General features: G+C 42.5%; 1 protein-coding gene across 7 annotated transcripts; it reads right to left on the reverse strand.

Moving 5' to 3' along the window:
- Window positions 1-459: 459 nt before the first annotated feature.
- LOC109196118 (uncharacterized) lies at window positions 460-7662 on the reverse strand. Of its 7 annotated transcripts, none has more exons than XM_019349391.2 (7): window positions 6567-7662; window positions 5268-5618; window positions 4894-5040; window positions 4377-4478; window positions 3536-3561; window positions 3298-3453; window positions 460-2462 (listed from the first exon to the last, which is right to left on the reverse strand). In XM_019349391.2, the coding sequence occupies exons 2-7, from the start codon at window positions 5380-5382 to the stop codon at window positions 2277-2279; spliced, it is 732 nt and encodes a 243-aa protein (XP_019204936.1). In that variant the 5' UTR covers window positions 5383-5618; window positions 6567-7662; the 3' UTR covers window positions 460-2276. The 7 variants fall into 7 exon arrangements, with proteins under 7 accessions (XP_019204936.1, XP_025757236.1, XP_019204933.1 ...); XM_025901451.1 differs by lacking the exon at window positions 6567-7662 and adding an exon at window positions 6397-6558 and having other exon boundaries at window positions 5496-5615; XM_019349388.2 differs by lacking the exon at window positions 6567-7662 and adding an exon at window positions 6397-6558 and having other exon boundaries at window positions 5268-5615.
- Between the last annotated feature and the right edge of the window lie 8577 nt (window positions 7663-16239).

A 16239-nucleotide genomic window follows, 5' to 3' on the forward strand; every position in this document is an offset into this window, starting at 1 on the left:
CTCTACATTAGAGATTTGTGATATTGACTCTATGCAGCTTTTATTCTGTCAGCTGACCTTCATCCTCCTCTTCCTCAGTGTGTTTACCTGTAATGTGCCACAAATAAATTTTTACCTGTCACTGTTATTTAAATGTCACATTCACATTTTGTATTTAGTTTATGTATATTATTATGTATATAATTTTATTATTCTTCGAGCACTGCGGTGCTGTAAAGGGAAATATTTACCAAGTGTGTGTTTTTGGTTTATACTTCCCTTTTTTACATTCTAAGTTCTGTTAACTTAAAAAATTCATTTTTTTGACAACAGACGCAGCACGCAGCAGTTCAGCAGCGTTGCAGTCGGAGCATCATATAAGTTAAAGCCACAGAAATATTTTTATGTTGCTACTTTTGCATAAATACATTTAATGATCCAACACAGTTGAAATAAAGAGGCGAAACTAGTTAAGACATGTTGCATTGAATTAATTTGCAACTGAGGTAAATATTCTGAGGAAGCTGAGCTCAAATACTTCCACTGCACAAGTGAAGGAAATGTGTGTATTGTAATATTTATAAGATATTTTGTAAAGGATAAAGACCATACACTGTTAAAATGCCAATGTTCATGTTTATTTTCATTAAAATATGTAAATTACTGCATCTCTTCATTTTTGTTGTTGTTGTTGTTGTTTGGGTGTAAAGTTAATGTTAATTTGTTACAGTTAATTATTTAAACAAGTCTGTAAAGGAAAAACATGTGCCACAGTAACTATATACATTGTGATTCAACGGCAGCTAAATTTTTCAATATATATCTCTAACTACACATTTAAGCTCCTGTCAGGCATCATAGCGGCTAACATGAGCAGGGCACAGAAATGACTTGGCAAGAATACGAGAGGAGTGAAACACCAGCTACTGGTAGACAGAACAGTCGCCCAAGACTGCAAGACCAGGCTCACCAACCTGTGCACTGCCTGGATTGATTACAAGAAGGCCTATGACTGGATGCCCCACAGCTGGATACTGGAATACCTAGAACTATACAAGATCAACAGGACCCTAAGAGCCTTCAACAGGAACTCAATGGGGATGTGGCGTACAACACTGGAGGCCACCTTCAAGCCAATAGCATGTCGCCATCAAGTGTGGGATCTACCAAGGAGATGCTCTGTCCCCACTGCTGTTCTGCATAGGCCTGAACCCCCTCAGTGAGATCATTGACAAGACTGGCTACGGATACCGACTACAGAACGGAGCAATCGTCAGCCCATCCTCTACATGGATAACATCAAGCTGTATGAGTGAATGAAACATCGATTCACTGATGCACTACCTGAGGGCAACACTGCAAACTTCGAGGACAGCTACAAGGGCTCAGAGAAGAGCTCGAGAAGATGTGGAGGGTGAAGGTAACAGTGGTTCCAGTGGTAATCAGAGCGCTCGGTGCAGTGACTCCCAAGCTAGGAGTGGCTCCACCAGATCCCAGGAACAACATCCGAGATCTCTGTCCAGAAGAGCGCAGTCCTGGAACAGCAAAGACGGATCTGCGTAGGACCCTCAAGCTCCGAGGCCTCTGGTAGAGGACCGCCTGCAGTATATCCAGTTGTTTTTTCCACTTTGTGTGATTTTTAAGCTTCGGAATGGAAATGAGGGAGCAATATAAAACTGTTCTGTCATGCATTAAAAATTTGCTATAATAAACCATTTTTTGTCTTCTGTACAGAAGGCCGAAAATCTATTCCTGCTATAAATTTGGGTCTGCTATGACTGACTTGTGAAGACTGAAACAATCCGTCATAATAACACCACTTGAAGTAGTTTATTTATCTGCATGTGACTGATATGCTGCGGCTTTTCTCAGCTAAACGTCATCTGAAAGAGGTGAAACTTCCAGGCTGACCTAATCAACCTGCACATTCATCCTCACACAGCAGTCTGTACAATAACTTTCTGCAATCTCAACTGCTGAATGCAATGATGGACTATTCTAGAGACGAGTACAGGAGGCTGGAAGTCTTTCCAAAATGCACAGTTCTCTTTTTATTGAATCTGTGCTGTAGCATCACACCGTAATGCTAACATCTGCTATTATAACTGTGGTATAGCAACATTCTTTAGTTCAATGTTAAGCAAAAATAAAAGTCACTTTATCCTGAGGCTGACTCCATGTTTAACTTAAAAATATGTCAAAAGCAGAAAAATAAATAAACTTTTGTATCATTTGTGTTGAGCTGTTGTCCAATTAGAGAGTTAAGACTTCATCCATAGCTTAAGTACGGATGTAGTTCATACTGATGTAACAGTAGAGTACAGAGGAGGTGAAGCATCTTTGGTGTGGTTGGTGGTGCTGAGGTCCTCTGAAGACGTGGAGTAGACAACATCAGCTGTGTTACCACAGGGGGCGTCGTTCGTGTCAGGACTGTGGGAAAAATCCACCTCAGAGTAACAGAGACTATGTGAGCTGTCTTCAACCTGAGATACAGAGGTGAGATCAAATTTTAGATGTCTAAAAATATATTGTAAACACAAACTGCAAAAAACCTAAAACAATTTTGTGAATGAAATCTGAATCACCGTCTTAAAAGAATACAGTTTTAACAAAACAGGTTTTACAGGTCACCCACTAATCGGAAGGTTGCTGGTTCGATGCCTGTCTGCTCCACTCTGTGTGCCAAATATCCTTGAGCAACATACCAACCCAAGTTGCTCTCTGATGCATTCATCAGAGTACAAATGTGTGTGAGTGTTACATAGAAAGCACTTGTGTAGAAGAAGCAAAGAAAAAGAGTGCTTGTATGAATGGGTGTTAGAGGATAAATGAGGGACGTTGTGTAAAGCACTTTAGTAGAAAAGCACTTTGTAGGAACCAGTCCATTTGTGTTAACTTGCTGTACCTAATAAAGTGGAACAAGAGCAGGTTATCACTATCCAGCACTTCTGAGTATTACTATTGGCTGACAGGTAGAAATGAAACAGCATTATAAATAGATCTGGATGAATATTAAATTTTGATAAATTTTCCACCATAAATGTGATTTTTCTTTTTTTCTTTTTTTTTAAAGCTCATATTAATGAAAGAAATCTAAATTAAAATAATAACAGATTCTTAAGAGTCTTTTTCTCCCTTTAAAATATTTTCTCTGCTTTAAACAAAAGAAGAACTTTTATTTCTTCGGTCTGTCAGTGGAACATTTAAAAACTTTCCAAACTTTGATCTTTGTGTCTGAGAACAGATGAATTACTTCACTACACAAACAGTTACCTGGTTTATGGCCTCAGCTTAGAATCACACCACAGTTTTACTCACGTTGTTCTGAGCAGAGGTGACGAGGCTGTAGATGCCTCCGCTTTCATCTCCACCTGAACGGGGACCTTTGGGGTAATCATACACTGAAGACACTTCTACAGGAGGTGACCTGCTCGGTATGTCACACTCTCTGATCTCTTCATACAACCTGTTGACCTGCAGCAGGAGAACAAACCAGCTGACAGATACAAAGCAAACAATAATGAAGCTGATGTGTGTCACAGGTCCTAAAACTCACCTCTGTGTCTGTTTCCACAGGAGGTCCTGAAAAACATGCAGGTCAGAAAATAAACATCTGTCTTTAAGACACATTACAGGAAGAAGAACCTGAGGAACTAAACTCAGGAACAATATGAAGAACTACAAATGAACTACAGTTAGATAAGACACATGACTGATAAAGAATCAAAACTATATCAATCAAATCTGCTACAATCAGTTTCTGTTGTGAGTCATAAATGAACATTCGGTGCTCTTTTTACAAACAGACTGAACTTCAAAGGTGAAAACAGCGTGACAGAAACGTCACACCTGACTTAATTCATGCAAACTGGGACATTCTGAGCTGGGACAGATCAACCATGGTGCCATGTTTTCCTGTGTGCTTTATGGTTATTTGATAAAACTGTAATTTTGAAGGATTATTTTTGAACATATCCAAGTGAGACTCTGTCTTGGTGATCGTCACCATCAGATCAGTAACACCTTTCAGTCCAACGGTCTGTTTTCACAGCAGCTCTGTCAGTCTGAGATTATCTGGTGTTAACATGACGTAGACACACTCTCATCGTGGTGACTGGATCAGAGTTACGCTGATTTTATACAACAAAAGGTGGAAAACTGTGGTTGTTGTGTGTAAATGTTAACAAAAATTATACTTTGGTAAATAATCTGCTTTAAAGGTGTTTATGATGACAATACACTGAATAAGGGAGCATATTATACCGTACATGCTGCGTGTTGACATTTCTGTTATTTGACAGAATATTTAATCCATGCATGAAAAAATGAAAAAGTAATTTTTAATTTTAGGTTAAAAAATGTGATGAAAACACTGTGTTTGTTTCCTGTAGCCTCACCTCTGGGTTTAGTGGTCCTGCTCTTCATGTAGAAAATCAGCAGAGCTGCTGATAAGACGACGATCATAACGACCAGAATCAGACCCACATAAATCAGAACATCTGCAGGAGTTTAACAGAGAAGATTTCTTTTACTCACAGTGTAAACATGTGGCCTCCAGGTCTGTTCATGTAGCAGTAAAGTTGTGCACATACAGAGTAACAAGTTGTGCTGCAGAAGGCAGAAATGTGAAAAAGCTCTGAAACCAAACAGTGACTAATCACAGTCTATATCTGTCATCTAGCACAGATCTCATGTAGTGCTGCTCTGAGGAAGTCAGCCATGTTCTCTCTCAGCTGCTGACCTGCTGTGGTGGAAACTTATTTTTCATTTATTTCTACAGTTTTTCTCCTTTACGTCACTAAAAGATCAGAGTGATTCTTCCACAGCTCTTAATGTGTCATTCTTGTATCGTTCACTCATTAATGGATCTTCACCACATGTAAATCTGCATACATATAAAAATCTATAACATACCTGAACTTCCAGTGGAGGCTGATGAAGGTGTGGAGCTTCCTGAAGTTGAGCTTAAACTCTGTGTTGTTGGTGGTGTGGAGGCTGATGAGAGAAACACTGAAGCTGAAAAAGGTCTCAGAGTCCCGTTTGGTGTTGAAGTGGTTGAAGCTGTGAACAATGAAACCATCAGAGTCATAATAAGACCACTTGAAGCAGTTTATATATCTGCATGTGACTGACGTGGTTATGGGCTGTTTGACAGCAGAACTGATGAAACTTGATGTTTCAGATAAATATAACATCTGTAGGTGATTTGAAAGAAAAGTAGCTGCCTTTGAGACGGGAAACTTCTGTCACACCTTCAAAGACAAACACGACTGTTAGCAGAAACTCACCTTCTGTGACAATCAGCTCAAAATCATGGTTTGGATCAGGACTCAAAGTTCTGTCCAAAGAGCACCTGTACCATCCTGAGTCAGACTGTTTCAGCTGTGTGATGCTCACATACATAATATCATATGAGGTCAATCCTTTTTTTACATATTTAATGCTGTATCTGCCGTTCTGAGCTGCATCATCAGATGTTTCAACAAGAATGTTTCCATTTTCACATTTTTCCTTACAGAACAGTTTCCTGCTTCCAGACAAATAAAAGTTGCATGCAACTGTGATGTTTCCTCCTTCCTCTGCTCTGTGGGTGAGAGTTTGTGCTTTGACCAAACCAGTGTTTCCATCCTGAAGTGCTGCTGAAAGGATGAACAATCATCAGTTACAGTCTTACTATAGATTAAATGTTACAGGTGATTATTAATTTGAACTGATCACAGAAGTTCAGTTAACTTCATTTTTCTGTTTTTATTTGCAAACAGCAAACTTCCTGTTTTATACACGAACACAAAGCATCTGATGTGGAAGATTCAGAGTTTAGGTTGTGAAAAAGATACAAAAATGAAATTTGACTTTTATTTCTCTTACATGACATCATCATCATCATCATCATCATCTGTTTCTGTGCTATCATGTGAAATGAGCTAGTCCTCACTTTGTCACTGCTCACTGTGCTGTTGCTCTTCAGCTCATTAAGAGAAGAAATGAAACACAGAGTCTTGTTTCATCAGCTCTACTATTATAAGTTTTGCTTTCAAAGAAGAGTAGAGGAAAAGTATTGATTACAGTCAACATACAATAAAAAGTAGAAATGTATGGGCATTCAAACTGATGTGAATCTCAAATTAATTTCCAAACTACAGTTGTGAAAAAAAGGTTTGTATAAACATTTAAATTCCACACAGATTTATATATTTCACAGATTTTTCTTATGCTTTCAATAAGCTGCATGTTTGAGTGACTCATTTCCAAACTTCACACTATGTTTAACTACAGAAACCAGTAACTATGAGAGAGAACAAACAATTGAAGAAGTGAACTATAAAACTGAGTGGTTACCTACAAATGAAAATAAAATGCAGACAAATAAGATTTAGAAGAGAGAAAGTGACAGAAACAAGAAGAGAATTTACTCACTGAGGAAGATGAAGCAGACCAAAGTGTGTTTCATCTCAGAGCTCTGATGGTTTAATGCTGCTTCTCTTCTTCTTCACTTCAAACCAGGAACTTCTTACTTCTCTTAATGATGAGGTCACGCCTTCAAACCGAACACACACACACGCACGCGCACACTCCTGCTCTCTCACCAGTCGGGGTGAGCGATGCGATCCTCCTACAAGGCAGATAAATCCCCGCAGTCTGAGTGTGTGCAGGTCTGGATCCTGGAGATCACGCTGGAAGGATCCATCTGTGGAATCACTGGACTCTCTTCATGGAGCTCATGGCTCAGTAAAACAGCTGACAGAGACACGGAGCATCGTTAATCACATGAAACCGGAACTTGTGCGATTTTAGCGGCTTCTACCGAACATTCATCTGACTGTTAGGGGCCAGCTGATAAACTTCAACAGCTCTGACTCAAGGACAACTTTGATGGAGCTAAACTTCAGCAGACGACACCGTTTCTGTCTCTAATCACGACCGTGTCAAGTTACTTGGAACATCATGACACTGAACTTCCTGTAAATTTCCAAAATAAAGGCTCCTGTTCGATTTAGCAGGAAGTGCAGCAGATTTAAAATCTTTTTAGAAGACCAGTATGTATATTTAAATGGAAATAAATTGCAATGAAGAATAACTAGTCATTTAAGCCAGTCTGTTTCCAGCATGGTTATAAGAGGTCTTAGTTATATTATAATGGCTGTCAGTCCTGCCGATCAAACAGAAAACTACAATCCTACTAAATAACATTTTCTACATCTGAGCTTCAAAAAGTTGTTTTAAAGTTATTTCTGGAATTTCTCTAAAAATCAGCATAAAAGTTCTTCACCTACATTTGTTTAATTAAATGTAGAAAAGCAAAAAAGTTATTGTTTGCTTTTAAAGTCTTAAATGGCCTGGCTCCTATTTACCTGTCAGACCTTCCACACCTGTACACTCCACAAAGGTCTCTCAGGTCAACTGACCAGTCACTCCTTGCTGTCCCCATTTCCAGACTGAAACACTGGGGGGGACCGAGCTTTAGCTTTTGTGGCCCCCAATTTATGGAATAAGCTGCCCCATATTAGGCTGGCCCCAAGACTTGAAATATTTACATTTCTTTTAAAAATGTACCTTTTCTCCAAGGTGTTTTAGGAGTCAGCATGTAGTAAATTTTAGTTCGCTTTTGCCCGCTCTCAATCTTTTTTACTTTGTTAATTTTATTTATTGTATAAATAAAATACTCATGTTGTATTTTAATCATTTGAATATTGACTGATGTTTTCATTTATGTATTTATTTTATTGTTATTTAACTTTCTTTGTCTATTTAATGTATGGTTTTTAAACTTTTATCTCTGTTTCTTATTGGAAAGCACTTTTGTCAACCATGTTGTTTTTAAAATCCTCTATAAATAAAGTTGGATTGGATTAATTAATCAGATATTTGTAGAAACAGTGACAAACAGATGAAAAGTCCATCATGACGTTGTGACAAAGTGGATGAGCAGTTGCAATGGTCTCCATTTGTCCCATATGTGTTTACTTTTTTTTTTTTTTTGCACATTGTACACATTATTCTGTTTCTATTTATTTGCTATGATTTGCTATTTGTCAAGTAACATTGCTTCACTCACTATCCCGGGTTTGTCATAAACTGTTTTAGTCGCTGAGGTTCCATCAACAGCATCACTGCTGATGTTTTTCAGCAGCAGAGGAGATCTGTGGTGTGGTTGTCAGGGCTGGCATGTGGCTGAAGCCTGGAGGAGACGACATCAGCTGCGTCACCACTGGGGGGCGCTGTTGGTGGTGGGAATATGGGAAATCCACTTCAGCATAATCAACTCCATTCATGTCATCGTTAGTCTGACATCAAACTTCAGACTCTAAATTAAATGATAAAGTTACCCTCAGCCTGTTGATGAAGCAGAAATGAACAAAATAATGAAAATATCCAAAACACTAAAGCAAAACAAATCAACTGTACCACAAATAACAATAATCATCGTCTCTAAAAAATAATACTTAATAACAAATGAAAGATTTTATTATTGGACTGTTTCTATCTAGCTGTACCTAATAAACTGGGACCAGAGAGTCCACACTGACTTTGTGCATTCCTCATCATTAATATTAGCTGGCAGAAAGAGATGATATAGTAAAAATCAAAGAGCTTAAAATCAGACCACAGTTTTACTTTGTTGTGAGCAGAGGTGGAGAGGCTGCAGAGGTCTGTGTTTACATCTCCATCTGGTTGGAGGCTTTTGGTGTAGCGTACACTGAAGACACTCCTGCAGGAGGTGAGCTGCTCTGTCTGTCCTCCTCTCTGATCTCTTCACACAACTGGTTGTCCTGCAGAAGGAGATCAAACCAGCTGACTGATACAAATCAAGCTGTGATGAAGCTCAGGTGTCTCACAATTCCTAAAACTCACCTGTGTGATGTCAGCACGCTCAGATTCCACAGGAGGTCCTGAAAAACATGCAGATCAGAAGATAAACATCAGTCTTTAAGACGTGTTCCACCAAGTAGAACCTGAGGATGAAACTCAGGATCAACGATGATAACTGGCAGTAATCAGTTACTGTTCTTAGTCCTGATGCATGTGCCGCCAATATGAACCACAATAACAGCAAACTAAGAACAGTTCCTCTATATTTTTATTTGATTTGATCAACTATCATTTTAGTTAATTTCACTTTTGCAAAGTTCACTAGTTTCAGCTTTTAGTTTAGTTTTAGTTAACTCTAATAACCTCGATGGACACACTTTTATCAGGTTGTCTGTTACAGGAGAATTAGACTAACTTTGTACAAACTGTGATTATTTTGTTGAAGAAGAATCTCTGAGCCATGTTCTGTTTGGCTTTTCTGTAAATAATCTGATGAAAATGATATTTTCCTACTAAATAAACTGCATCTGTTGACAGACAGAAGCTGATTTCAGGCATTTTCTTTGCATTTTTCTTGTCTGACTCCTGTTGTTAGCACATAGATCTGTTTCCACTGTGACATTATGAGTAATTTCCTACAATGTGTACTGCTAAATTTTCACTATTAAAACTTGTTTACTGAGGTTTAGTCTCCAGGAAATGAATGTGCATTAGTGTGATGAGCTCTGAAGTGATGAAAACACTGATGTCATGTGTTTCCTGTAGCCTCACCTCTGGGTTTAACGGCTCTCCTCTTCATCAGCAAAGATGCTAAAAAGATGCTGATAACAACGACCAGAACCAGCCGCACATAAAGCAGCACATCTGCAAGAGCTTAACAGAGAAGATTTCTTTGACTCACACAGTGTAAACAGTTGTTACAGCAGTGATGGTGTGAACGTGTGTGGTCTAATCTCTCTCTCTCCTCCTTCTTCTTCTTCTGTATAGGGTTTATTGGTGGTTGACAAACAGCAAAATGGTGCATAACAGCCACCAACTGATGTGGAGTGTGGACCGAAATGACAATAAATAAATAAATAAATAAATAAATAATTAATTAATTAATTAAATAAATAATTCAAATCCTCCCGAACAAATGGGTCTACCTTAAAAACCAAAATACAGCCTGATAACTTTCACTTACAGAGTTCCTGTGAAATAAATCAATCAAGTCCAACTTCACTTTCATATCGTCCAGCTTTTTGATCAGTTGTCTCCTTTCAACATCATACTTCTGACAATGCAATAAAACATGTTCTATTGTTTCCTGTTCCCTACTGCAGTCACACTCCCCTGTACAGTGTTTTCCTATTAAAAATAATGTGCTATTTAAGCCAGTGTGTCCGAATCTCAGTCGAGATATAATCGTCTCCTCTCTCCAGTTTTGTCCTGTACTTCTCATTTCTCCCACTTTCCTTTGGATTTTGTAAAACCATGGCCCTTTCCTCTCTTCCTCCCATTGCTTTTGCCACCTTTCCTTCAGTTTGTATCGTATTCTACTCTTGAGCTCCGTCCTACTCACGCTAATATCCATATCTACCATCGGTCTCCTTGTTGCGTCCTTTGCTGTCCATCTGCCATTTCATTTCCTTTAACTCCATGATGCGCTGGTACCCATAAGAATGTGACCACAAGCCCCATCATAATAATTCTGAATAATATTTGCTGGATCTCTATCACAATGTCAGGTCTGCAGTCTGAGTGACTGTTTTGCAGACTGGCCAGTGATGAGCTGGAGTCTGTATCACTGTATCACAGATCTTAGTGGTTTTGTTTCTTCAATCCACTGGACTGCTAACAATATTGAAACCATTTCTCTTGTGTACACTGAGATCACTGATCCTTTTCCCCACCTTGATATTAAATTGAGGAACAATAAATGCTATCCCACTTTGGTTGGCTGTATTCTTTGATGCATCTGTGCAGATTTTTACATAACTATAATACTGATGAATATATTCCTGTGCTGTATGTGAATTTAAGATAAAATCCCCCTCCTTGTTCTTTTTGTTTAACAATGTGAAATCTACTGCATCAGGGAGCATCCATGGTGGTATTGTAGGCAACGGTACTGTTAGACTTATGTTTATCTTGTCCAGATTAAGTTCAGCTGCTTTCTGTCCCACTGTCCACCCAAAGCTCTTCAATTCACGTTTCTCTTTTTCCCAGCATGGTTGGAAAACAGTTTTCATCGGATGATCGTGACCATGTCCTTGTAAACTTGCCCAGTAATTCAATGTCAGTTGCTCTCTTCTTATTTGTAATGGCATTTCCCCCATTTCTACCTGTACAGCTGCTGCAGATGTTGTTTTGAATGCACCTGAGCAAAGTCTTAACGCTTTATATTGGATACTAACTTACGAAGACTTGTTCCAGCAGCAGAATTATATACTATACACCCATAATCCAATACTGACCTAATCAACCCAGTATATATAGCTTTTAAAGATTTCCTATCAGCCCCCCAGTCAGTTCCCACTAAGCACCTCATTACATTCAACACTTTCTTGCATTTGTCTGTTATTTTCTGAATATGTATAGTCCATGTCACCCTTTCATCAAACCACAACCCCAAAAATGTAAACTGTTTTACCCTTTCCAATTCTTGTCCATATAATCTGACCCTGATGTCAACCCCAACTCTTTTTCTTGTGAAAACCATCAGTTTATTCTTATCAACTGAGAATTTAAACCCCCATTTACATGACCGCTGTTCTATTTCTGTGATTGCCCCCTGTACTTTCTTTACCAAAAAGTCTAACCTTTGCCCTCTTGCCCACATTGCCCCATCGTCTGCAAAAAGTGAAAACCCCATCCCACCCTCTATGTTCTTAGACAAATCATTTATCAGCAGTGAAAACAATAACGGGCTAACTATGCTTCTGTCATGGTCCTGGGTCGGTGACCCAGCGCTTTGAGTTTATTGTTATTATTTTCTAGTTTATTCTGATTTTGTATTAATTCTTTAAGTTGGTTCTCGTGTCTTATTATCCCTACCTGTGTCTTCCCTCTGTACTCTGTTCGTGTCCAGAGTCTTGTGTTGTAAAACAGTCTGGCTTCTTCTTCTTCTTCTGTCAAGTTTAACGGCAGCTTGCATCCAAAACTGTTGCATTACTGCCATCTCCTGGCTTTTAATCTTCCGTCACTCCTGAATCCTCAGATCCTCTTGATGAGACCAATATTTCTCAAAAAACGAAAAACCACCACTTTCCCTTCACCATGACTTAACTTATTAACCACTTGTTCAAACGTAAGTTCCCTTCCACCACTCATTTCACCCCACATCACCCTCCTGTGACTTGCATACTTCCTACAACTAAGGAGCACATGCTCAACCGTCTCCATATCATTACACCCATCACACAACCTAGTCGGATGTTTTCCTATCCTAAAGAGAGTACTATTTAAAAAGCAGTGGCCTGTTCATATTCTACTGATAACAACCTCCTCCTGTCTCTTTAATCCGCTACTCCTCTTAGCTTCTATTGTGTTTTGCACCCTATGTCTCCCTTTTGTTTCATTATCCCATGCCATTTGCCAGAAGTTCTTACTTTCTGTCCAAACTACACTTTTCCCTTCAGATTTTGACAGTGGTGTCTGTACATCTATGTCGACTCCTTTAACAGCTGCTTTGGCCAGCCTATCTGTGCTTTCATTACCCAAAATACGCACATGAGCCAGAGTCCACATTATTACTACATGTTTATTTTGGTCAGACAGTCTATGATGAGCAAAAAGAACATCATACAAAATCTGCTGATGCGTAGTTGTGTATCCTTGTTCAGTACTTAATAATGCTGACAATGAATCACTGCATATCAGTACTTTTGAGACTCTGCTGTCTTCCACCCATTCTAGAGCCAGCAGTATGGCATATAATTCAACTGCATATACACCCAGACGAGTTGACGTTCTTTTCGCAATCTTTATATTTAACTCCGGAATCACTACAGCTACACTAGTTGCTTCAGTCTTAGGATCTTTTGACCCATCTGTATAAACCTGTAAAAATTCACTGTATTTGCTGATCCAAATCATCGTTTGGATCACGCCACCAAGCAATGTCCAAAGAGCACCTGTACGGTCCTGAGTCAGACTGGTTCAACTGTGTGATGCTCACATACAGAGTAGGATATGAGGTCATATATGTTTGTTCATATTTAATGCTGTATCTGCCGTTCTGAGCTGCATCATCAGATGTTTCAACAAGAATGTTTCCTTTTTCACATTTTTCCTTACAGAAGAGTTTCCTGCTTCCAGACCAAGTAAAGCTGCATTCAACTGTGATGTTTCCTCCTTCCTCTGCTCTGTGGGTGAGAGTTTGTGCTTTGACCAAACCAGTGTTTCCATCCTGAAGTGCTGCTGAAAGGATGAACAATCATTAGTTACAGTCTTACTATAGATTAAATGTTTTTTAAATATGATTTTTAATTTTAACTGATCACAGAAGTTCAGTTAACTTCACTTTTCTGTTTTTATTTTACAGCAAACGTCCTGTTTTATACACGAACACAAAGCATCTGCTGTGGAAGATTCAGAGTTTAAGGTTGTGAAAAAGATGTAACGTGAGGGTTCACTAGATGGTTTGGAATCTCTCTGAATAATTAGGAACATCAAGACGGAGACAGATAACTTTCTTAGCAGCCTCTTTACCCTCAGCACACAGCCCCAACAAAAACCAACACTTCCTGTGTACCGCCCTCATGAATACCTCTCAGAAGCCAGGAAATCTTATACTCAGATCAATGCAGGGAAAACAACTAAGTAGATATTGTAGCGGGTCAGGGCTGTTTTGGGGTTCTGTTATTATAGTTCTAGTTCTGTTGTTATGTTATGGTGATGAGTGACGCGCTCTCTCGGCGACTGTGTTTCTGGTGAGAGAGCGCCTTTTTTTGTTGTTGTGTTGTTGTTGCCACGCTGAGGAGGGAGGTAGCGGCAGTGTTCTGGGCCGATTCTAATAAACGGCTGTGCTCCCAAGAAACCTCTGTCTCCTCTGTGTCTGAGCTCGCCACATTGGTGTCAGAAGTGGGATAGCTCACCCTCGCCATAATGGAGAGAGACATTCGGAGGCTGGAGGAAGCTGTCGAGGAGAGCATCCGCTGCTTGGGAAGCTGGCGATTGAGGAGAGAGGAAGCGAGCGGCCATGTAAGTCCCCCGACGGGTCCTGACGGCGCGAGCGCACCGCGGCGGCGGCTCGTCGCGACAGACGCTAGGGCAATGCGTCATGGGCTGCCTCTGTCGACTGACACACCGAGCCCCCGACAGCGAGCAGTGATGCCTGTAACGCCAGCTAAGGTACCGAAATACAACGGGCTAACCCCACTAGAGCCCTACCTCTCACAAGTACGGCTAGCTGCGAGGCATAATGGCTGGAGCGACGAAGAGGCTGCTACACACCTAGCGCTAGCATTGGAAGGAGATGCACTGCAGGTACTCCTTGACCTAGCCCCGTCAGAGCAGCATGAGCTCCAGGCCCTCGCCATAGCACTCGAGAGGCGATTCGGGCAGCGGCACTCCACTGATCAGAGCAGAGAGCAGCTGACCAACCGGAGCCGTCGGCCGGGGGAGAGCCTGGGCACCTTTGCAGCGGACGTGTTGCTGCATGCTCCTCGTGGCTACCCGGAGTTCCCAGCAGCAGCCCGTGAGGAGCTTAGCCTGCATGCTTTTCTGCGAGGACTTTTTCAAGAGCGACTACGCCAACACGTCCGCCTGGCCATGCCTTGAACTCTCCGTGAGGCGCTCCTTGAGGCTGAGAGGGTCAAGCTGGTGTTCACTTCGCAACCCAACCAGCAGGTGCCCCCCCCCCAAACTACCCCCAAATCAGAGTCGCAGACTGCGACGGGGAGGGGGAGGTCGCCGAGATATGCCAGCTGCAACCCTCGGTGCCCCGGAGGCGTCCTCGTCGACCGACCGACCACTGCTACTGGTGCGATGAGCCTGGCCACGTGGCGCGTGACTGCCCAGCACCTGCCCCGAAGACCAGGACTACGCAGCCTCAGGGAAACGGGGAGGGAGCGGTGTAGCGAGGGACCACCGCTCCAGCTTCCTCCCCCCTCCAAGGATGATGCACGGTGGTGGGCCGAGTTGGGCACCTCAAGGGACTCTACCTGAGCTGCTGTGTTGAGGACCAGCCATGCCAGGCCCTGGTGGACACGGGGTCCACCATTTCCCTGATACGTCCTGGTGTGCTCCCTGGAACGTCCGGACCATTGGTGAAGGGTTGGTCGCCCACCGACACCCAGCTGATGACAGTGACGGGTGAGAGGGCTGTTATGCGGGGGAAGAAACCGTTGCGGATCCGAGTGAAGGATCTGGAGCTGGTGCACGACTTCTGGCTTGCTGACATTCAAGACCAGTGCATCATCGGCCTTGATCTGCTGACCCGCTGGGGGGCCTGCGTCGACACCGCAAAGCGGGCTCTCACTCTTGGCACAGAGACTCTTGCCCTCCAGTGCGGTCAAAAGCAGGGAGCAGAGGGGACCAGAGCCAGACGAGACAGGCGTCGGGCAGCTGCCGCTCAGCAGATTTCGGGTGCCGGTGGCTCCGGATCATCTCTACTCCCCGCAGCCCCGGCCTCTCAGCCCGACAAATCTCCCTCGACTGAGACAACCGAGGCTGTTGGAGACCTGTGGCAGCGCAGCAGCGTAGGTCTCAACGTTGACCAGCGCCAGCGGTTGAGGTGCCTCCTGGATGAGAATGTGGACATCTTTGCCGCCAGTGACAAAGACTGCAGGCAGACGGGGCTGGTCCAGCACACCGTCGACACCGGCTCTGCTCAACCCATCCGTCTGTGCCCACACCGGCTGCCCCTCTCAAAACGGCAGGTGGCGGAGGAAAAGATCCGTGAGATGGCTGCGGCTGGGGTGATCGAGCCATCCAACAGCCCATGGGCGGCACCCGTGGTCCTGGTGGGGAAGAAGGATGGCAGCCCGAGGTTCTGCGTGGACTTTCGCCGTCTCAATGCAGTCACCAAGAAGGACTCATACCCGCTTCCACGGATCGACGAGGCCCTGGATTACGTTACCGGCTCCAGCTGGTTCAGCTCCCTCGACCTACGCAGCGGCTACTGGCAGGTGGAGCTAGCCCCCGAAGCAAGGCCTAAGACTGCATTCACCATTGGACAGGGGCTGTGGCAGTTCAGGGTCATGCCATTTGGGCTCTGCAATGCGCCAGCGACGTTTGAGAGGCTGATGGAGAGGGTGCTCGTGAACATCCCTCGTAGCCGCTGTGTTGTGTACCTGGATGACCTGTTGGTGCACGGTGGCGACTTCGACAGTGCACTGTCTCACCTGAGCGAGGTCTTCAGTGCCATCCGTCGGGCTGGGCTGCGGTTCAACCCTGCGAAGTGCCGGCTGTTGGTGAGAGAGACTACGTTCTTGGGCCATGTGATCAGCGCTCAAGGGATCGCCA

The sequence above is a fragment of the Oreochromis niloticus genome, linkage group LG20, assembly GCF_001858045.2.
Source record: "Oreochromis niloticus isolate F11D_XX linkage group LG20, O_niloticus_UMD_NMBU, whole genome shotgun sequence".
NCBI classification, from domain to species: Eukaryota; Metazoa; Chordata; class Actinopteri; order Cichliformes; family Cichlidae; genus Oreochromis; species Oreochromis niloticus.